This window comes from Microcaecilia unicolor, chromosome 8, assembly GCF_901765095.1.
Source record: "Microcaecilia unicolor chromosome 8, aMicUni1.1, whole genome shotgun sequence".
In the NCBI taxonomy this organism is placed as follows: Eukaryota; Metazoa; Chordata; class Amphibia; order Gymnophiona; family Siphonopidae; genus Microcaecilia; species Microcaecilia unicolor.
This window is the reverse complement of record NC_044038.1, coordinates 190,333,034-190,357,385: the sequence shown is the minus strand read 5'-3', so window position 1 is coordinate 190,357,385 and position 24,352 is coordinate 190,333,034. Positions and strand designations below refer to the sequence as shown.

Below are 24,352 nucleotides of genomic sequence, written 5' to 3'. Positions count from 1 at the left end.
AGCGCTCGATTCGCACTACTGTATCCAGCAAGGCTACGGGTGCAGCAGGATGGTAAGCCCAGATTTTTCAATTCGCCGACGGAAGCTCTACAGTATACTAAACAGCTGGCTGGACGTTCAGAGGCAGAAGCGGAAGAGATGGCGCGCAGATCGAGCTGAAGAGGAGAAGTACGAGAGCAATTTGTTTGAAGCGGATCGAGAAGCACAGGAATGTAAGAGGGCATTATCTGAACATTAAAAGGACAGGGCAAGATGTTGGTCCCCCACTGTAAGAGTACGTGGCATGGGGGCATTCATCTGTTACTGAGGGGAGGGGACCTGATGTTGAACATGTAAGCACATATATATTATTGAGTGTTGGGGTAAGCATGTGCAGGTTTATGTTTGGTTTAAAGAGATAGCAACGATGTTTTGGTGTAGTTCTGAGGAGATGGGGTTTCTACTATGTTCAAACCAAAGTTGTGCTGTGAGGGAGGGGGTGGGACAGAGACGTGACTAGTTCTCTAGAGAGAACACAGATAGGAGGTTTAGGGGGAGGGGTCAGAGAAGGGGGAGGGGGATGGGAGGAAGGGGGAGGGGTTGAGAGGAGGGGGGATGTTGGGTTTGGTTTGTTGTTTTGTTTTTTTCTTGGTTATTGCTCTTCTTCCTGGTCCTCCAGAGTATCGATTGGTGGCGGAAGCAAGTACGGTGGAGATTGGGGAGGGCACCCAAGGGCTGGGGGGTGCACTCTCAAAACTGTGTAGGTAGAGATTGGATTTGCTGTGTAATAGGTTGGATTAGTGGGACACTTTAAATTAATATCTTGGAATGTAGGGTGGGTCTCTTCGCCCGTAAAGCGGAAACAATTTTGCAGGCATTGAACCAACATGCAGCGGATATAGCGTTCTTACAGGAGACGCACTTGACTGCCATGGAGCATGATAAATTTCACCAAAGTTGGGTAGGAGGGGTGGTAGGGTCCCCAGCTTGTAATAAAAAGGCAGGGGTATTAATACTTTTTCGTAAGGGATTGCAGCCATCCATTAAATTGATACAAAGGAGTGCAGAGGGCAGATATGTATTAGTGGAGGTGTTGTTGGGGGGACTTACCTATATTATCTGCAATGTCTACGCACCTAATACTGTATATATGATAAAAAATTTTACAAGGAGATTCTAGCATTGTTGACTCCATACCAAGGGGGTAATATTATTTTAGGAGGTGACTTTAACTTAGTGTTTGACCCATTGGTAGATAAGAGCGGTGGGTCGGGACAGAGGCAACGACACTATGAAAGGGGACTACCTTTTTTGTGTTCTACCTTGGACTTGGTGGATGTTTGTAGAGGCCTGCATCCTACAAGTAGGGATTATACCCATCTATCAAGGGCACATTCTTCCATGTCCCGTATTGATTATCTCTTTCTTTCTACGGCATTATTCTCAAAGGTGGTAGAGGCAGAAATCGGACCTTGTGAGATCTCAGATCATTCTCTCCTGTGGGTGATGTTGGAAAGAGTAGGGGGGGTAGGAAAGGGTGGAGGTTGGAGATTTCCATTGGAGCTCTATAGAGATACGAAGTTTCAGGCATTTCTGGGAGGAAAATGGAGAGACTTTGCGGATCATAATAAGGCACATGAGGAACAGGCTACCTTATATTGGGAGACTGCAAAGGCAGTCATGAGAGGAGAGATCATTGCCTACAAGGCGTGGGTTAAGAAAAGATGGGATAAAGAGATTATATGATTGGAGCGGGAGGTAAGGATTCAGAGGATAAAGTTAGGGGGGTACCTGACGGGAGAGCAGAAATTAGCATATCTGGCATCCCAGAGAGAATTAAATGAATTGCTGCATGAGAGAGTACAGAAGTCGCAGCAATACTATAAACACCAGCTTTTCATGTATGGGAATAAGGCAGGGACCTTGCTGGGGCGTTTAGTTCGAGGAAAGAAAGAGCCGTCCGGAATTCTGCAGTTCAAAGGGCTGGGGGGCAACATGCTGAGATCTCCGCAGGACATAGTGACAGGGTTCCAGAGGTACTCTGCAGAGTTATATCAGGAACAGACGGAACTGATGTTGGACAGCATGCTATTTCTGGATAATATGGAGATCCCGAGGATCTCCCCAGCTCAGGCAAAGTTTCTGAATGCGCCCATTGTAGAAGGTGAATTAATGTTGGCGTTGCAGCAGAGTGACATGCATAAGGCGCCGGGTCCTGATGGATATGGAACAGCGTTTTATAAGATGTTACAGGAGCAGGTGACGCCTCCTTTGTTGAAACTGTTTAACTCCTTGGCCAGGTTAGAACCGGCACTTGTTGCCTTTAATACAGCTAAAATGATTGTACTAGTGAAGCCGGGGAAAAATCCAGAGGAGATGGGGGCTTATAGACCAATCTCCCTATTGAATTGTGATGCCAAATTATATGTGAAAATTCTGGCAAATAGGCTGGCGAGGGTGCCACCGCACGTTCAATTCTCTCCCACCGGGTCTCCCCCAGGGTCACTCCAAGCTCCATCTCCCAAGTCTTCCTATGTTTACTGTAACTTGGGACCCTCTTGCAGATACAACCATAAAGGCTCCCAATCAGTCCTCGGGACATGTGAAATTTTTCACAAATCTTTTCCAAGGGCGTTTTGTCCCGCTGGAGTACCCACGTAATTGCCTCTGTCCGGAGGAAATGGACCAGCTGGCTATAGGCAAACCTGTCCATCTCCTCCACCGAGTATGAGGCCTGTAATGCTGAAAAGGAAAGAAGAGAACCATCTTCAAATAATTGACCCCACGTTTTCACACCCATCCCATACCATCTAGTGAAAACCCCCTTCTCCTGCCCAGGCAAGAATAAAGGATTATAGGCTATGGGAGATAGGCGCAACAGAACGCACAGAACGGTGCACAGAACGGTGTTTATATGCTTTCCCCGTGAAAATAAGCTGTCCCAGTAATGGAGAGTGACATTGACTGATGGGCATTCGCTCTCATCCATTGATCTAAGAGATTGCGGTAGCCACATGAGCGCCTCCAGCGGCTGATCACCAACTGAGAACTGCTCTAATTGTACCCATTGTCTGTCTGGATAAGCCTGGTACCATTGAACTGCTGCCTTACCCTGTGCTGCCCGATAGTACCACGTGAGGTTTGGGACACCCATCCCTCCCCTCTTCCTCTCCTGATAGAGTAGAGCGCGTGACAACCTAGGTCGCTTGCCTGCCCAGACGAAACGCACTATACGATCTTGCAAAGATACAAGGAATCGCCTGGGCATCTTCACAGGCAGCACTTGAAAAAGGTATAAAAGGCGGGGTAGAACATTCATTTTTACAATAGCTATCCGTCCGAACCATGAAACCTCCAGATCCCCCCACCGCTCCAAGTCAGCCGCTATGTTCCTGGCTAACCCTGTTTAGTTTACCGAAAAAAGCTCTGAAATATCTGAAGTTAGGTTAACCCCTAAATATCTAATGTACTTTTTGGCCCATTTAAAGGGGAAGGACGCCTTCAAAGTCTCCACCACTTCCCCACTCAATCTTGGTGTGAAGAAACATATTTTGTAACGCATGCCTCTTCCCTGAAGAAGGATACCGAAACCTGGCCATGTCAGCGGAGGTTTGCTCTGGGAGGAAAAATGCTGCTGAACGACAGTTATAAAGCTAAGTTTTAGTACAAACTAAGTGTTTGATACAGAATTACCCAGAAGTATATGGGAATTAGAAGCATAATGATATAACAAAGAAATGAAAATGAAAAGGAAAGATAAAAAATTGCACGGGTTGATCAATGAGGATGTAAGCAACACCAATATTATTTACGGAGACGAAGTTTCCGGATGGTGGAGAGTTGTAAATCTGAAGATCCCCGTTTGCTAATTTATGGGGGTGAAGCATTGAGACATTTATATATGGACATTTGAAATGACGGAGTGTTTGGGATATTTGTTACTATGTAGTTTGAATTAAATTCCCACACTTGTGAGTTATAGGTCTATTTAATTTGATGGTTAAATATTTACCAGCACACCACTGATCACAGCCTACTCCTTGATACTCTGTCCTCACTTGGATTTCAGGGCTCTGTTCTTTCCTGGTTTTCTTCTTATCTCTCCCAGCGTACATTTAGTGTATACTCTAGTGGCTCCTCCTCTACTTCTATCCCACTGTCAGTTGGTGTACCTCAGGGATCTGTCCTAGGACCTCTTTTTTTTCTCCATCTATACTTCTTCCCTTGGTACTCTGATCTCATTCCATGGTTTTCAGTATCATCTTTATGCTGATGATTCCCAGATCTACCTCTCCACACCAGAAATCTCAGCAAGAATCCAGGCCAAAGTATCGGCCTGCCTGTCTGACATTGCTGCTTGGATGTTTCACCGCCATCTGAAACTAAACATGACCAAGACTGAGCTTCTTATCTTTCCCCCTAAACCAACCTTTCCTCTTCCCCCATTCTCTATTTCTGTGGATAACACTCTCATCCTTCCTGTCTCATCAGCTCGTAATCTTGGGGTCATCTTTGACTCCTTCCTCTCCTTCTCTGCACATATTCAGCAGACTGCTAAAACCTGTCATTTCTTTCTCTATAATATCACCAAAATTTGTCCTTTCCTTTCTGAGCACACTACCAGAACCCTCAACCACACTCTTACCACCTCTCGCTTAGACTATTGCAACTTGCTTCTCACAGGTCTCCCACTTAGCCATCTCTCTCCTCTTCAATCTGTTCAAAATTCTGCTGCACGACTAATATTCCGCCAGGGTCGCTATGCTTATATTAACTCTCTCCTCAAGTCACTTCACTGGCTCCCTATCCATTTCCGCATACAGTTCAAACTCCTCTTATTGACCTATAAGTGCATTCAGTCTGCAGCTCCTCAGTACCTCTCCACTCTCATCTCTTGTTATGACCTGGTGAATGTGAGCCCTTGTGCCCCGACTGAGCACGGCGAAGATGAAGTGGCACCGCACTCGATCAGGCAGCCAGACAACCCCTAGCTTCACTTGGGGAGCGACCACCGTTCCCTGGGAGTTGAGCCCCCAGGTGCAGGCGGCCACCAGGACTTCTGGAACCGGCGGGGTTGCACAACCGCTGACCAGGCTGGCAGGCAGGCAGACACAGTCCAGGAGCAAAGAGTCAGTGAAGCAGCAAAACAGAGAGCAATCCGAAAGTCTGGGCAGGCAGCAACACAACGCGTGGTCAGTAAACAATCCAAGGTCAGGAACACAGGAAAACACTGGAACAGATGAAGACCACAACCTCTAAGCGAATAGAAGCCGAAGCATGGAAGGACTGGAAACAGGGCTTTAAATAGAGCAGGAATTAGGCTCAACCATGAGCAGCTGTTCCAAGATGGCTGCCCCCATCAGCAGAGGTGCCTACATCCAAATATGGGCTTCCTTCCTGACCTCGTTACTCCAAGATGGCTGCCCCCTCCTGAGCTAACCAAGATGGCTGCTGTCCATGATCCAACCTGGATGATGGCTGCTAGGTTAGGAAACAGAAACCAACCCATCCTGGAGAAGTGTAGCAGAGCGTAACATCTCTCCCTACACTTCTCCCCAGGAACTCCGTTCACTGGGTAAATCTCTCTTATCTGCACCCTTATCCTCCACCGCTAACTCCAGACTCCGTTCCTTTTATCTTGCTGCACCATATGCCTGGAATAGACTTCCTGAGACGGTACGTCAAGCTCCATCTCTGGCCGTCTTCAAATCTAAGCTAAAAGCCCACCTTTTTTATGCTGCCTTTAACTCCTAACCCTTATTCACTTGTTCAGAACTTGTTATTTTGAAACAAATAATTTTATAATATAATATTTCTCTAGTTAATAATAGAATATGTATTAACAGAGGGAATTACTCAGAGCATGTGGTCGCAAAGAATTACAAAATGAAATGTTCTTATATTCCAATTGTAATTCCAATTCTAATTCGATTCTCTAGTCTTATACATACTTATTCTATTCCAATTAAAGGTAAATTGTTAAGAATAATAATCATGTAAGAATAGAGGGGAATTTTATATACTAAATTCGAATTAATTACATTAACCTGCCCTGTACGTTTTGGAACATGTCCTCAAAGCATGGCACTAAGTTTAAAAAGCGAACATGTGCTATCAGTGTAACTTTAAAAGGTAACATGTGCTTAGAGCATTTGGAGCTTGCATGTGAGAACATATGCTTTTCCCAATATAAAGGCCAGATAGTTAACTTTAAAAGAAAATGTTTATTTCTAGTACAGGCAAGGTAATAAGTTTACAATAGAGAGGTAGTTTTAGAAAGGATCTTTTACCAATGGAAGTATGCTACAAAATAACAGGTTTGATTGTAAATTAAGCTGGATAACTCACATTGATGGAGGCTGCTATGGAGAGTGATGCAGGAGATCCTTGCTGGAACAGAAGATTTCTTTGTAGATTTGCTGTCTGATGGAGCTTGAAGCAGTTTCTTTTAAGGTGGATGTGATGTCCAGCTTGAGAAGTCAGGATTCCAGGAGATACTAGCTTACTTTTAGTTTTAATCAATTCAGGGCAGCGGCGACTAGGACAGGAGCATCAGGAACTCAGGAACAGCCAGGAAGAACTCTCCTTCTAAAGAAAGAGCCCCTGCTTTTAAAGTGTCTGAACTGGGCATTAGACTCACGTCAGGTGGTTGCCCTTGGTCCAATTGGAAAGCTCCTGGATAGCTGAATCCTGGGCATCTGGCTTTGAGATGGAGCCTGGCAACAGGTCACATGCTCAATGACATCACAAGACTTCGTGCCTGGACATCTGCTAGTCCATTGTCTGAGAGTGATTGAGCTTAGATGGGCTTAGTCTTTGTCTGAAAATAGGTGGAGGTGTAGTCTTTTGTTACTGCAGTCTCTGAGATAGCTGTCTTTGAAAGGAACATCTGCTGGTCCATTGTCTGAGGGTGATTGAGCTTCTTTTGTCTGATAGATGGGCTTCTGAGTCTGAGTAATAGGTGGAGTTTCACTATCTTTTGTTCTGTGATTGATTCTTTGGATAGGTGTTGATGGGCTTAGGTAACCACCCAGCTAGTAGTTTTCCAGAGGAAAAGGGGGGGGGGGGGAGAGTCTTTGAAGCTGTATATTTTATATAATTTAGATCTGATCCAGCAAAATTCATAACTCTCACAATCAAACTTATATCATGCTACAATTTTATCATCCTCACTTTTAATATTCCCTTATCTCTTATTTGTCCTGTTTGTCTGTCCTAATTAGATTTTAAGCTCTGTCGAGCAGGGACTGTCTTTTCATGTTCAAGTGTACAGCACTGCGTACATCTAGTAGCATTATAGAAATGATAAGTAGTAGTAGACTCGATGTAAGCACATGCTCAAAGGAGTAAGCTCGCCAATTATGCAGGGCTTTTTCATATCATGTAAGTCTGAGACATGGGAGCCAAGATCATCATCCTCTTTTAAGCAGGCCATGAGGGCCTGTCTCTCCTGCCAAGGCTTTATAACATTTATGTGGTAAATCTGAACGTAAGTGTAGCCATACTGGGACAGACTTAAGGTCCATCAAGCACAGTATCCTGTTTCCAACAGTGGCCAATCCAGGTTACAAGTACCTAGCAATCTGCTTTTTCCCCCAATTGTTTAATGGCTCATAAGTAAAGGGGCCCATTTGTTTCTTTGCTATCATGGGTCCCCTCAATCTGGAAGTAAACCTATGGGGTGAGCTAGGGATTAATACCAGCACCTTATCACCTTCCTTAAGAGCTCTGAGCTTGGCTTTGACTTTTATGGTCATAATAGCCCTTCTGTTGCTCCTGGGTCCTCTCCAAATTTTTCCAAAGCCATCTTGGACACCTTGGCTAATTGGCCTCTTAGGCCCCTCAATATGATATAACTGTCTGTGGATCCCCTTCTGGTTCTACCCATTGCTCTTTTAGAATATCAGACCTTCCTTCCTTCCTTATTCGATCAGTACGGCTGTCAGTCATTCTATGGATCGCCATGCCTTCCGATCTCTCACAGCTTCTTTCAATTCTGCTATGTTCATTCCAGTGTCTTCCTTGATAATATCTATCCAACAAATTCTTGTTTGGCCTTTTTCTTTTGCCACTAACCATTCCAGTCATGATGTCTTTTTCGCGGGACTTGCTTCCCATGATATTTATTTATTTATTTACAGCATTTATATCCCACAATTTCCCACCCATGGGCAGGCCCAATGTGGCTTACAACAATCTACATAAAAACACAGCATGTCAGGGGTCAAACAATTAATGTCCTAGAAGTATAATGGGGAAAAGGCAAAGCGAGGTAAAGTAAAAGAGAAAGAGCAGTGGTGAGTAATGTGACACCGGGATAAGACAGATCAGAAGGTAGAGATGCCTGCCGGGAGTGATGCATAAGCTTTGCCAAATAGAAAGGTCTTGAGGCGCTTTTTGAAAGTAGGGTGATCAGTAGTAAGTTTCACCAGTTTAGGCAGTTCATTCCAGAGATGAGCACTAGAATAGGAGAAAGTTGATGCATAGGTGCTTTTGTATTTAAGTCCATTATATGACCAAGATAAGAGAACTTTTGTTTTGCTACCTTGGCCTCCAGCGAGATTTATGGTTTGATACGTTCCAGAACTGCTTGGTTTGTTATTTTGGCTGTCCATGGTATGCATAACAGTTGTCTTCAGCATCATAATTCAAATGCATCAATTTTTCGCCTGTCTGTCTTTCTCACAGTCCAAGATTCACAGCCATATGTTGCTATTGGAAAGATGATTTCACTAACCAATCTACATTTGGTTGCCAGGCTGATGTCCTTGGTCTTCCAGATGTTGTTAATGCTTGCCATCACACTTCTTCCAAGTGTCAGCTGTCTCTTGATCTAAAGTTTGCACTCACCATCGTGATTAATTTTGGAGCCAAGAAAGATGAAATCTTTGACAACTTCAATTTCTTCATTGTTGATCTTGATGTCAACATTCACATTTTTTGCTGATGTCATGATCTTTGTCTTTTAATGTTCAGGTGCAGTCCAACCTTCTCACTTTCTTCTTTGACTTTCCTGATCAGATGTTCAAGATCCTTCTTATTTTCAACCAGCAGGGTGGTATCATCAGCATATCGGAGGTTGTTTATGTTTCTGCTACCTATTTTCATGCCAATCTTGGTCTCATCCAGGCCTGCTCATCGCATGATGGTTTCAGCATATATGTTGAAAGCTGCTGGTGACAGGATGCATCCTTATCATGTGCCCTTTCCAATCTTGAACCAATCTGTGTCTCCATATGGCATTCGGACTGTAGCTTCTGTTCTTGATAGAGATTCTTATGAGTTCAATCAGGCGTGGTGGTGTGCCCATCTCCTTCAGGCAGGTCCAGAGCTGCTTGTGTTCAAGCATATCAAATGCCCTTGAATAATCAATAAAATCATGTAGAGATCTTTCTGGCACTCTCTAGCTTATACCATAATCCATCGAAAGTTGGCAATATGACCACAAGTGCCTCTGCCTTTCCTGAAGCCAGCTTGCACATCTAACAACTCCCTGTCGATGGTTATACTCAAGCGCTGTTGAATGATCTTCAAAAGGACTTTGCATGTGGTATCAGAGCTATGGTGCGGTAATTTGTGCAGTCTTTGTATCCCCCTTCTTTGGAATTGGGATGAAAAATTATATTTTCCTTTCTTTTGGCCACTCACATGTGTTCCATATACGTTGGCATAATTCATTAGAACATATTCCAATGGATTTCCGACTCAACCATCAACATTGCAGAAGAGAGAAGGAAGGTCAAAGCTTCTGGAAACAGAGAAGATTTCAGAAGGTTAAATGCAGAATTCCAAAGAGAGGCCAGAAAGGACAAAGAGAACTACTGGAATGGACAGTGTCAGAAGATGGAGGAAGCGAATAGGAAAGGTCACATGCGAGAACTCTACACCCATGTGAAGAGGGCATGGTCAACATTCATGACCCGCAAGGCAACAGTTCGTGGGAGCAATGGCCAGGAACTGTATGACCAGCCAGCAATTCATGATTGGTGGAAAGAATGTATACAGAAGTTATATGAAGGTGAACAATAGAACCATCTGATAGACAAGGATGAGACACTGGAGCTGGAACCAATATTCTGAAGGAAGAAGTCATGTGGGCAATGAAGCAATTAGCCAACCGAAAAGCCCCAGGAATTGATAGCATACCAACAGAATTGCTCAAGCAGTGGCAGCATTAGCAGCATTATGCCAATGAATATCAAACATGCCTCTGGGAGTTTGGATATTCACTCTTCCCTGTGGTCTGCACCTCACTATGGAACTCCCTTACGCAATCAGAACAGAAAGGAACTACATTAGCTTTAGGAAAAGTCTAAAAACCTATATATTCCCAATCACCACAATAGTAACTCACACCCACCATAGCTCCCTCTAGATTGTAGCCCACGTTTCACAAGATCCCGACTCCGTTCCTACTCTTCTCACAAGCTATTTGCAGTCCCGGCTTGATGTACACATTAACTTACCTAATTATTGTAAAGAGGACGAACCCTGAAAAGTTGAATTTTAGAGGTATATAAGTCCTGTTTTGATTTCATTTGATGTCACCCATACATTAATCGAAGGGTGAGACCCCCAAGGAGGCTGGATATTTTGTCTACAGGCATATAGGACAAAAGGTAACAGCTGGTCCCATTCCATATATTCCCCTTCAGGCTCCTCCTTAATATGGCTTTAAAGTCTTATTAAATCTTTCTACCAAGCCATTAGACTGGGGGTGGTAGGCTGATGACTGGGGGTGGTACGCTGATGATGTCACAATATTCATCCCTTTCCAATCCAACACCGTTCTGAAATCTCGGAGAAAATAACCTCTGCCATGAACACCCTATCATCCTGGGCCAACGCTTTCAAGATGAAAATGAACAAAGAAAAGACTCAATGCCTGATCCTCTCATCACAAACACGCTACTCTGCTCCCAACCACCCTGAACACACCAGACGTTACAATCCCAATATCTGACAATCTAAAAATCCTAGGAGTAACACTAGACAACACCTAACCTTGGAAACCCATGCAAAAGCCACGACTAAGAAATGTTCAACATGATGTGGTTATTGAAAAGAGTAAAACATTCCTCCCACAAAAAACTTTCCGCAATCTAGTGCAATCTACAGTACTCACCCATGCCGACTACTGCAACAGTATCTTCATCGGCTGCAAAGCCCAAATCATGAAAAAACTCCAAACTGCCCAAAACACAGAAGCCAGATTCATCTTTGGCAAACCACGATTTGAAAGTGCAACACCACTTCGTGCAAAACTTCACTGGCTCCCTATCAAGGAACGCATAAACTTCAAAGCCCACACAATGATCCACAAGATCCTTCATGGGAATCTCCAAGCTACATGAACAACTTGATCGATCTTCCAGCCAGGAACAGGTCCAAATCTTCCCGTACTTACCTTAATCTCCATCTTCCCAATTGGAAAAACCTCAAATACAAAACCTACTATGCATCCAACTTCTCAGTTATAGGCAGCCAACTCTGGAACGCAATACCTCGACACATCCGAACAACCAATGAACATCTACCCTTCCGTAAGCTGCTGAAAACTTACCTCTTCAGACATGCTTACCCAAATAACCCAACTTAATTCTCGAACTTAACCACGCTACCCTTACTCCAAGCCTCTCCCCCACAACTCTCCCAATTGTCTTACTCCTTACAACTGGATCATCTCTGTTATACTTCGTACCATACTCTGTGTACCTTGTACCTTACTTTGTACCTTACAACTGGATCATCTCTGTTATACTTCATACCATACTCTGTGTACTTTGTACCTTACTTTGTGTTAGCTCTGTGATACACTGTACCATATCCTGTAAGCCGCACTGAGCCTGTTATCGAGCGGGAAAGAGCGGGGTATAAATGCCATAAATAATAATAATAATATGCTTTTGTCAAAGGCTTCCCATGCCTGTCTCAACCTGTCAGACATGAAATTTGACCCCAGGTCTGTCAACACTTCCCTGGGCAACCCTATCTTGCCAAACTACTTAATTCGGCCGCTATTGCCTTAGCCAACATGTTCCTCAAAGGGTCCACCCAGTGAAACTGGGTGGCCTGGTTCATGACGACCAGAATGTATGTGAAACCCTGTGGAGTGTTAATTATGGGTCTTATTAAATCCATAGCTAGATGTGTTACAGGTTCCTTAATGATGGGTAAAGGGATAAGTGGGGCCTGGGGAGGACAGGAGCTTAACACCTTTTGACACTGGGGATATGAGATGCAGTACAGTTGTACCTCTCTATAAACCCCTGGCTAATAAAACCTTCCCGGCATTTGTCTCATAGTACTTTGTATCACTTTATGACCAGCTAAAGGATGATCATGGGCTATTTTCAGGACCAGGTTTTTAAAGATACCAACTGCTTTTTGCTATCTGTTCCCCCAGGATCTGGGACTTCATAGTACAGTACTCCTTGTTCCAACATAAACCTTTGAAAACTTGAGCTACTGGAATTGAGGGCTTGTTCATATTTCTTTTTAAGGCTGGTCAGCCTTTTGCTCATGGCTGAAGGAAGGAAACTTCCTGACTAGTTCCTCAGTGGCCCAGGGAATTCCTTCCCAAATTCAGATCACCGACAGCTCGAGCCCTAACCTTCCTTTTTTTCTCCTTAAAACCCTTTCCCTTCCTTTCTTTCCCTGGGCTTCCAATTACCCTTCCTGAAAAGGAAACATTTCGGACAGGGTTTCTTCCTTCCTGAGGCTGGCTCTCTGGACATCCAACCCTCCAACTCTTTTAAACATTTGGTAAATGAGGCCAATCCTTCCCCAGTACTAGGTCATGGGGAAGACTAGGGAGTACTGCTACCGAGACCCTCCACAGAACCCCAGTCCTGGGATGTATACATTGATTTTCACAGTCCCCTGGTACCTATTTTCCCTTTCTGTCAGCTGCCCCCTGCAATTTCTCTCATAACTTCCAGGGTATTATACTTTAATTGGCACCAGAATCCAGCAAGGCACTAACAGGAATCCCTTTTACCACTACATCTGGCAGCATCCCCCTTCTCACTTTTCCCCCAATAATCGAGTTTTCCCCTACAGCCCCGATTTCCTACACTGGAAGCATTTGGGTTCCTCTTTCCCTTCTGAATGGGAAGCTTCTCCTTCTCTCCTCCCCCAGGCTGATTCTTAAGGGGAATCCAGGCTAATTGGCCTACCTAACTGAAAATTGGGGCCTTTTGGGAAGGGAGAATGAGATTGGGCTATTTGGACCTCAAAATATAAATCTTCCCCCTCGGGTGGCCTCTTTTATGGACTTGCATCCTTGCTTAATCAGCCTCCTGTGGACTTTCCCAGGAATAGCTAAAAGGAATTGCTCCAAAACTACTACTTCCATAATTTGTGACAGAGTTTTGCCTTCTGGTTCCAGCCATTTAGCGGCTAACTCCAACAATCTCTGAGCAAGGACCCAAGGTCTTTCTTGTTTGCCCAAGGTGGCCTCCCTGAAAGACCTTCTTCTGTAAGTGTCCTTAGTAAGTCCTAACCTATCCTTAATGGCTGCTTTGACAGTGGGATAATCCGTAGATAAGTGGCTAGCGTTTCCCGTGTTAAGGATGCAGCTAGCCTTACATCCCACTGGTTTGGTGGCTATCCCACAGCTACTGCTACCCTTTCAGAAGTCCCCAAATAGTCATCCATGTCATTCTTCTTGCCTAATTTCTCCAAAGAAAATGGGCTAAAGCTTTGCAGTCCTGCCACAGCCAATGCCGGAACAGAGGTGGAACCCATACTTATGGAGGTCCAATAATCACTTTCTCTTTTGTGGCCTTTAGATCATCCTGCAGCAGATCCAACAGAGGCTGTTGTTGTGCTTGAATAACATCGAGGGTTTCTGCTGCTTCTGGAACTATGTGGCCATCCACTAGAATACCCCCTTTGGATCCATACTGCCGGGCCACCTGCAAAGAACAAACAAAACCAAGGGCGTTTTCCTTTAAAGCCCTTTTGAGAGGCTGATATCAGCTGGCCCTGTGGACACCCCTCACTCTTGTAACCTTTAGCCATCACACAAGTTCAGCTAGAGTCCACACTAGACGTCCTTACTTGGTGTGACCACTGATAAAATCGCCTTGCTAAAGGTATTGGGGTTCTTCTGTCACTAGGGTCAGCAGCAGGGAAGCTCCAGCAATCCCATCCTTGTAGTCATCATGTAGCATCACGCAAGGGTGTTGCGCCATCCGGGTCACCTGGTCTGGGTGCTCTTTAACTCCCTCTTGGAAATGGGAGGAAAAAAAAGAGAAAAAAACCCAAAACCCAGATCCGAAGCCGGTCCGGTGTTTCTGGTTCTCCAGTCACCATGCTCCTAAAGAAAATATCAGAGTTCCAAATACAGCAAACCCTTATCAAAGTTCAACACATAGCTGACTCTTACTCCTCCAGAGCTAAAATTAAGTTCAACGGTCCCATTCCCATGCACACACTTTGCAAAGTTAAGAACAAGGCTCTAGGTTACAGCCTTCCACCCCCCCCCCCCCCCCCCCCCCAAAAAAAAAAAAAAAATCTAGTCAGTTTTTCTGCGTTTTACTTGCTGTCACAAGACTCAGGGCAGAAAACCTCAAGCAAATGGTGAGGAGTTCATAATTGCTCATTTATAGTCCAGCAGAGCTTTTCATCACTAAAGTCCATAGTATTATTATTTGAAACAAATATCTGGTGGATAATATTTACCTTTGATTTTTAAAAAAAGTAGCTAATTGATCTGCAGAAAGGCTGAGATGATTCAGAAATATTTTAGTTCTATCAATATCAGTGAATTCTGAATATATTCTAAAAAGCGTTTTAGAAGAGTTCTCAGATTCAGTTATCTTCTTATCATAAAACTGAAGCTTAGATACCTGAATAGCCTTTTATAAATTCTAATATTGCCTCTCAAGTCTGACACATACAACTTTCTCTGGTTTCCTCCTTTGCCTTTCATACTTTCTACAATTCTTTTTAATTCCTGTAATGCCTCTGTATACCAAGGATATTCAGACTTATTTGTCAATTTCTCATGCAAGGAGCTAGCTTATCTAAGATCCCTGTTACTGTTATATCCCAAGTATGGAGCATTCCTTGTATATTTAAGACATTAAAATCTAAAGCTTCTGTAACTTCAATCCGGATATATCTGTTTCAGATACTTATGGGATAAAACTTTCCTTTCAAAGTTTCCATTACTCTTAATAACATTAAAATTTTCAAGTATTCAGATATCAAATGTAGCCAAATAATGATCGGTCCATATCATAGATTCCCAAGATATACTACCAACAAGGGTCAGTACCGTTATTATTAGATATGAATTATATCTAATGTATGACCTTTATTATGGGTCACAGTAAATAGAGCACAGCTGTAAATTTAATGATAGTAAAAATTCCTTAAAAGAATGAACTGATAAATCAAATCATTTTCTAAATGAAGATTCAAATCTCCTAACAAAATCAGTCTATCAAACATTGTCATATATTGACTAATATCTTCAGTTACTTTCTTATGAACCAACTTCCAATTTCCAGGTAGTCTGTAGAGTAAGAGAAAACCCATAGTTTTCTTTCCATTATTATTTAAAAACTGACAAATCATATATTCCAAATCCTTCTTCAGTCCATTATCTACAAGTTTAAAATTGTAAAAATTCCTATATATTAATGCTAACCCTCCTCTCTTCTTGTGTGATCTATTAAATGGATAATTCTATAACCAGCAGGGCAAATTGATAAGATTAATGGAGAATTTAAATTAGGAAGCCATTTTTCAGTAATCAGGATCACTCCAGGTTGTCTTTCCCTAATCAAATCCCCAACCAAGGGCCCTGTTTACTAAGCCGCGCTGTAGGCGCACTAGCGTTTGTGCTAAAAATTAACACATGCTAATGCTACAGCGGAGTGGAGGAGTGGCCTAGTGGTTAGAGCACCGGTCTTGCAATCCAGAGGTGGCCAGTTCAAATCCCACTGCTGCTCCTTGTGATCTTGGGCAAGTCACTTAACCCTCCATTGCCTCAGGTACAAACCAAGATTGTGAGCCCTCCTGGGACAGAGAAATATGCAGTGTACCTGAATGTAACTCACCTTGAGCTACTACTGAAAAAGGTGTGAGCAAAATGGAAATAAAATAAATATATTCCTATGGGTGTCTCTAGTGTTAGCGAACGCTAAAAGCGCTAGCGCATCTTAGTAAACAGGGCCCCAAATCTTTTTTGTTACTGACAGAGCAAGCATTAAAATAGATACATTCTACTACCACAACGTTTTCAGCAGGAGGATAGTCTATATTCGCCTTTCTCAAATTACTCATATTTCTACTTCTATCCTTTCTTCTTATAATTCTATTATCAATTACATCCTCTGGTATACACTGTGGCAGTGGAGCACAATCTATAACCCCATGCGTAGTATTCAAATTTACCCTTTGATTGCCTTTAACCCATCTAATTCCATTACAAATCATTGGAATAAAAGAAGAGTTAGATACTCCAATTCTATTCAACCCCTCCCAACCTAGTAAGCCAAACCCCAAGTATAAAAAACATAAAAGTCTTAACTAACGCATATTAAAAAGCATTTGTTATCAACCTGATATAGAGCCCCTTTTACAAAGTGGCGGTAAGCCTTGGGCTTACCACTCACTAAAAAGGAAGTACCACTGGGCTACCACAGCAGCTCGGTGGTAGTTCCCACCCCCAGCATGCCATCATATCTGGTGCTACAAAAATATATTTATTTTTGTAGCACTGATGTGTACCCGGCGGTAATCAGGCAGTGTCTGCCCGGTTACTGCCGGGTTAGCGAGGCAGCCCTTACCGCCACTTCAGTGGGTGGCAGGCTCCCCCCCTCATCTTTCCTGAGAAACTTGAGACAGTTCACAATGTATTCAGATGCAAAAAAAACAGCAAAGCTTAATACAGCACAGTATCATAATAGGTCAGCACCCTGTCATTTCTTTAACCTCTCAAACACCCTCTACTTAGACTTAATTAGAAATGTTTTTTAGAATTGCTATCCCTCTGACAGGGTACTGAATATCTGAAATAGCCTACCAGCAGAGCAGGAAATTTGTGACAAGACACAGAAGAAAATAGTAAGGGTAGATTGCTAGAGATCAAGTACAACTGTATAGAAGATGTTAGGACTCATTATAGTAATTTTTATACTTTCTACAGGTGGCTAGGTCTCAGGGAAGGGGCATTTTCCTCTTTCGGAAGCTCAAAGATATCATGGATTGGAGGAAGGTAAGGGTTGATATCATGGTTCATTGTTTTTGGAGTGAAATGTGCAGAGAGAGGGGTAGAATGGAATCTGTACAGGGTCAGTCTTAGGATGACTTGAAAGCCACATCTTGGCCTCCTCTGCTCTAATTTTTATCCCATTTGTTCTTTTTACTAGGATGGAGGACGATCAGATGATCAAAAGGAAGAAATCCAAGTGGAAAATTACGTGGCACAACGTTATATAGAAAACCCTTATTTAATTGGTGGTAGGCGTAGCTCTTTACACCCCCTTGTGACAAATAATGTTTTTCTCAAGGCTTTCATACTTATGTCTTTCACACTATACGATTTGATTTCAGGGCGAAAGTTTGACCTGCGAGTTTATGTTCTTGTAACGTCGGTAAGTGAACCTGTTGTGCTCTTTGCAACACTCTTCAGTACCAGAGTTGTCTTTAGTTTTATATGGAAAATTGATTCTTAGTTGTTAATTTCCATTTTTTGAATCCTGCTGGTTCAAGTCCAAGATGGAGACAGAGGACAACAGCTTTTCAGTGGCATCTTCACTGCAATACTTGAGTGGCACAGGTGAGGTGTTTGCCAGTATCCTAATGTCAAAGCAATGGTATTGGAACCAACTGACAATTAATATGAAGAATACTGTAAACTCCCCCTCCTTCAACACTCTACCAATAGAAGAAGGCAACAGAACAAAGAGAGAAATAGAAAAGCTTGAAGTTCCTTCCACAAAGAGAAACACATACTAATCTTCACAAAGATGGGCCTATATCAAAAGCTGCCTTCCTAAGAGGGTTTTGGTCTGGTCAAGCAGGATTCAAGGAAAGTGAATCAGCAAGGAAAATATAATTTTCATCTTCCTTATCATCCTGCTACACTGGACATATCCAAACCCTATTCAGGGTGAGAAGAAGTCAAGGCTGCTTTTCAACCTGAATTGCCTGGTAAAAGAATGCAGGGAGGACCAGGTGGCCATCCTACAAATGTTCTAAAGCCTGGACTCTTACAGTGGGCCATGAGAACCTCTAGAGCTTAGAGGTCTTTTATTAAATATGCCAACAAAATGGTTTCCCTTATCTACCTGGGAAGACTTGGGAAGCTGTTTATCTCTTGCAAGGACCACAGAATTGAACAAACATACAATCTGATTTCTGAGAGGGATTAATTGCCTTCAGGTATCTGTGGAGCATTCAACAAACATCCAAATAGTGAAGAGAACTGTTCCTCCCAATATTGATCCATAGAGAAGGTTAGAAGAGAGACACTTTGGGTCAATATTCAGCCCATGGTAGTCAATGTTTTCTTTTTTAATTTGTATTTCTAATTTTAATTTTTATCAAACTCATAAACAACCAATCCAGAACTGAGATATAATAGTCAGTGGGGTTTTTTTTAATTCTGGCAGCTGTGAGCTGACATATCCAGATATTCATTGTCATCCTATATCCTGGTACTGGCACTGAATATCCAGGTCTTTGGTGTCTCCTGTAAGTTATCTGGGTGCCAGTGATATTTAATGCTGGTACCTAGTTAACTATAGAGGCCAGTTAGGACTGTTATGTATGTGGAGAGCTATCTGTGCACCAGTACCAATAATCAGCAGTACATGGCTATTCTCCAGATGTATATCCCGCTTCCATCTAAGCAGGTTACAGTAAAGTAAAAAAAACAGAATCAAAGATCAGAAGAGCTCAGCTGTTTTAATTATCTAAATATTTTTCAAAGACGTTTTTAATCCTTTGCGGAACTGTAAATATCCCAGAAGGTTACATATTTGTTCAGGAATTGAGCTCCGTAATTTACTAGCTTGGTAAATAAAGGAACTATCAAAAACTTTTATATAGCAAATCTTTTTAACAAAAATCCCAATAATAAGGTGGAATTAAAATGAGAATTCTTCCAAAAAATTGGGTGAGAAGAACAATTTCCCTGCAAAATTAAAAAAACTATACAAGCATTTTTAAATGCAGCTTGTGTGTGCAATGGCAGCCAGTGCAAGCTTTTGAACAAAGGTGTCACATGAGCAAAGCAAGAACATCTGTAAATCAACTTGGCTGCAGTATTTTATAGGAGTTGTAAGCTACTAGTAAGTCTTGAATTTAAGCCAATATACAGAGCATTACAGTAGTCCAGTTGGGACAGAACTATAGCCTGTACCAACATGCAAAAATGGTCAAAAGTGAAAACAGATCTTATTGTTCTTAACTGAGGCAATTTGAAAAATATCTTTTTACTCAGATACTTTACTTGAGGTTCCATTATTAATTCAAAAAAATAACTGTTCTCCTGAGTAAAGTGTAACATTAAGAGGGACCATTGATACATCATTACTGAAATATAGTAGTTTAGTTTTGACCATATTAAGCTTTAGTAGATGTTGACTTGCCCAAGAATGAATTAGAGATGAAGGTTTGTGTATCGAAACATTTGCTGTCACTGGAATCAACACAGATATATCATCTGCATATGAACAACCAAAATATCCTATTGAATCTAGAACTGAACCTAACAAGCTCATAAACACATTATCTTCTAGCTCCACCTCTGCTCCATCCCCAAACCACCCTGGAATTAACTGAATAGTACTACTGCAGTCACATATTTATTCATTTATCTTAACTATATAGAGAGAGGAAAGGTCCCACAACATTTTCTGGTAAGAGAACACTGTTTAAAGCAACATGACAGGATATGACATCAGTGGATACTGAATCCTAATCCTATAAAGCAAAAACACCACGGCCATTTTGGTGGGGATCCCATAGCAAGAAGATCGAACGTGTTTAAAACTACTGGCAAGTACTTCTTTTAAACTATGTACTTTAGTTTTTTGACTTTATGGATCATGATTTGCTCTTGCACACGTTTATGTTTCTGGTTTTGCACTTTGATGATTTAATGTGCACGTTTTTCTTTTTGCACCCTAATGATTTTATTTAATACATTTTTTAAGGTCTCCCATGCCTTGAGACAGCTATTTTCAGCAAAACTCTGGCCAAAGTCGGTGTGACGGACCGACCACTTACACGTTATTTACTGCACTTGAAGTTTAAGTTAAGTAATCTTTCACTTTTTTTTGTGGATCCATCCGTAGTCAGTTCTGTGAAGTTTAGCATTTTGAACTTAAAGAAATAAGGGGTTTTTTGTACCTGTGATGATAAATAGCCCATTGAGTTTCCTCAACCCTTGTTTTTGAAAACAATTATTTGGGTTCGTGGTTGGGCTGGTCTCGGAGGCTTTTTCCCCTTTTCTTATTATAAACCTTATGCACTTCACAGAACCATAGTCTTGTGAAAGTATTATTTGCCATCATTTCAGAGAGATTGTTGTGTTACATAGTACTAGTACTCTCCTTGTTGTGATATAAACAAAAAAAAAAAAAAAACAGAACCTCTTATGGTGGCCAGATTCTGGTCTAATGGGGCTATTGGCCACTGAGGCCATGGTATTTGCTTATTTAGTTGACAGTAGTCCAGACGAATTTTCCAAGTGTTTTGTTTCTTCCGAATAGGCCATACAGGCGAATTATAGGTGCTATTACATGCCAGACAATGCCTCGAACTTCCAAGGGATGTAGAATCTCTTGCACAGACTCATAAAATGTTAATGAGCATACAAAGACAGGCTTACTGTTGGGTTTGGTTGGAACACGCGTGACATGGAGGTCATTCAGCCCATAATCATATGAATCAACTACGAAGCGGTCCTGATATTTATAGATCAGGTTCTTAAGCTGTTGTCTCTCTTCTTCAGTGGTACGGGCATCAGTCTGGGTAACCTGTTCCTTCACTATGCTCTCAAACCCAGGAAAAGGTTGATTGACGTCTATCTCCACAGATTCTTCTACGTTGTCATGCAAAGAGGTTGTCTGCACAGTATTCATCACCTGAGGGGTTGAGTGGGGTAGATCCAAAGATGCCCCACCACCCTTGTATGAGAGGAGCAGACAGTCTTTCTCTAGCCTCCTAGAAGTTGACATATTCTCATATGGTCAAATAAACAACTCATCCATGAGACCCCGTGGTGCGGTATATACACACTCAGGTGTCCCTGTGTGTCTCCCCCCCCCCCCCCCCCCCCCCCCCCCCCGGCAACAATCCCAGGCTTTGGATGCTGGGCCAATAACAAGTAAACAAACCTCAACTACAGGAAAGAATTCCCCTACTAAGAAGCCCAAGGCCTCCCTGTTACAAACAATGACAGCCTCTGGCAGGAGGTTCATAACCAGCAGGTAAATAGGGGTCTCGATCATTTCTATGCTTGGCACAGCACAGGTGGTTAATCCCAATTCCCTAAATCAAGTATTTGGGTTGAAGAAGGCCACTTTATCAAGGGTTTGATGGGCCGGGAGGATACAGAATTTTAAAGGAAGGTCCTGCACACCTCCTGGTATTGTAACGTTCTGGGCACTCTCAATCTTGCACACCTGTGGTACTGTCTGACCAGATGTGAGGGCTGTCTGCGTTCCCGGTAGGCCCACGGGGCTGCCTTCCAATCTACTCTACAGTACATTGTGTAAGTGATCAACTATGGCTCCCAATTGTACTAGACATTTTGATTCTAGGAGGGGTGGCTATTGGAGGTTCTGCACAACATGACAATTGTGCATTAAGTCCTTATTTCCCAACCGCGTGGGGACATTGATAACCCCCAGAACATGCCTGATCCTTAGGCCGGGCACAAGAAGGGTCCTGGGCTGGCATTTTACACACTTGCTGATCCCTTGTGCTCTGAATTGTCGCGAGAGAGTGGTGTTAGCGAGTGGCACATCGCTGGGTATCAACAACCTGGCTTTTACCTGCCAGACATTCCCCAGTGTTTAATCCACCTGTAATTCACCTCCCTCTCTTGATATTTCACTCAACATTTATGGGTGAGTACCAAGGGTGGAGGCCATGCGAAACAGTTCAAACTCAGGAACCTTCCTGGCTGCCAGGCCCCAGTTTCTTTCAAATTTACCAGTATACTGTCAGGACTCACCCACATCGGATACTGCCCTCTTTGGCACCGTCACCACGTTGTCCTGACCAGATTGACCTGATTCAGTCTCTGGTTTGAGTTCCAGAAGGCAAGGGTCAGCTGACCTTTGGAAGTTAATACAGACAAATTCCTTCATCTGCTCAACCCGACAAGATCCACAAACTCCTTTGACTTGTTTCACCAGCCCATACGGGATAGGATGTTTAACCTGTAGCCACATGATCTGAAAATAAAGTAGGACAGGTTGGAACCTTTTCAGAAGTTCTTTGCCTAACAGTAGTTTGTCCCCTTCTATAGAGGAACCGGCCTTTATTTCTGATTGGGTGGATCTAGAGGTTTCTGGTTCAGTTTTCTTGGGAAACTTCTTCCACTTCCCCTTGAAAGGTTGATTTGGCTTTGTGTCTCTCTGCTGCAAAAGACATAACATGAGGGGTTCAAGATTACTCAATTGCATCGAGTATTCTGAGTCAGGTTTACCGGTGTCCCATCCGCGAACAGACTGTGTGGAGGAGTCCGGAGAAAATTCACTTTTCTTGCCACACCTGGCTGACTTGCTGTTCTCTATTGGTTGATTTGTTGGAGTCGACTGATATGTCTTCCTAGTGGATGGTCTAGCAGGAGACCTCTTCCTATCTTGGAGAGGCACAGGGGAATCATCTACCTTCAATATCAGGGCAGCTTGGACCAAGCTAACTTCAAACTTGCAATTCTTGGTCTTCTGCTGGGCCTTTCTTACCCTGTTTTGACTTGCTGTGTCACTGGACATCCTCATACAACTGCTCGGCTCACGAAGATGGAGATGGGTCCATGTTTCTTATTTGCCAGATAGATTTTTAGATTGAGTGTGAAGGTTCTTAAAAATAAGGCCTTGAACTCTGCATCCTCCATTTCCTGGGAATTGGGCTAAAAAGAACAATACGTCTGTCTTAACACATAGCTTCTGGGTGACTGATCTTCTTTACATTTCATTCTATATGCTGCACATCGAGCCTGAAAAGGATCTTTATATGGTCCATAATGCTTAACCAGCACCTGTTCAAATGCAGCCAAATTCATTTTTTCATACTACTACTACTACTTAACATTTCTAGAGCGCTACTAGGGTTACGCAGCGCTGTACAATTTAACAAAGAGAGACAGTCCCTGCTCAAAGAGCTTACAATCTAATAGACAAGTGAACGGTCGGTCCGATCGGGGCAGTCAAATTGGGGCAGTCTGGATTCACTGAACGGTAAGGGTTAGGTGCCGAACGCAGCATTGAAGAGGTGGGCTTTAAGCAAAGACTTGAAGATGGGCAGGGAGGGGGCTTGGCGTAAGGGTTCAGGAAGGTTGTTCCAAGCATAGGGTGAGGCGAGGCAGAATGAGCGGAGCCTGGAGTTGGCGGTGGTGGAGAAGGGTACTGAGAGGAGGGATTTATCCTGTGAACGGAGGTTACGGGCGGGAACGTAAGGGGAGATGAGGGTAGAGAGGTAGTGAGGGGCAGCAGACTGAGTGCATTTGTAGGTAAGAAGGAGAAGCTTGAATTGAATGCGGTATCTGATCGGAAGCCAGTGAAGTGACCTGAGGAGAGGGGTGATATGAGTATATCGGTTCTGGCGGAATATGAGACGTGCAGCAGAGTTCTGAACAGACTGAAGGGGGGATAGATGGCTAAGTGGGAGGCCGGTGAGGAGTAAGTTGCAGTAGTCCAGGCGAGAGGTAATGAGAGCGTGGACGAGAGTTCGGGTGGTGTGTTCAGAGAGGAAAGGGCGAATTTTGCTGATGTTAAAGAGGAAGAAGCGACAGGTCTTGGCTATCTGCTGGATATGCGCAGAGAAGGAAAGAGAGGAGTCAAAGATGACTCCGAGGTTGCGGGCAGATGAGACGGGGAGGATGAGGGTGTTATCAACTGAGATAGAAAGTGGAGGAAGAGGAGAAGTGGGTTTTGGTGGAAAGACGATAAGCTCGGTCTTGGACATGTTCAGTTTCAGGTGGCGGTTGGACATCCAGGCAGCAATGTCGGATAAGCAGGCCGATACCTTTGCCTGGGTCTCCGCGGTGATGTCTGGTGTGGAGAGATACAGTTGGGTGTCATCAGCATAGAGATGATACTGGAAACCATGAGATGAGATCAGGGAGCCCAGGGAAGAGGTGTAGATTGAGAAGAGAAGGGGTCCAAGGACCGAT

At 43.2% G+C, this 24,352-nt stretch overlaps 1 protein-coding gene across 3 annotated transcripts in view; it reads left to right on the top strand.

The window, feature by feature from the left end:
* TTLL9 (tubulin tyrosine ligase like 9) overlaps nt 1–24,352 on the top strand; it is a 390,690-nt gene that overhangs the window by 192,879 nt on the left and 173,459 nt on the right. For 2 of the 3 annotated variants that reach the window (XM_030211201.1, XM_030211199.1), the window contains 3 exons: nt 17,144–17,212; nt 17,367–17,457; nt 17,551–17,591. In XM_030211201.1, coding sequence (XP_030067061.1) covers nt 17,144–17,212; nt 17,367–17,457; nt 17,551–17,591 — 201 coding nt within the window. The remainder of the gene's footprint in view (nt 1–17,143; nt 17,213–17,366; nt 17,458–17,550; nt 17,592–24,352) is intronic. The other variant, XM_030211200.1, reaches the window with a different exon arrangement.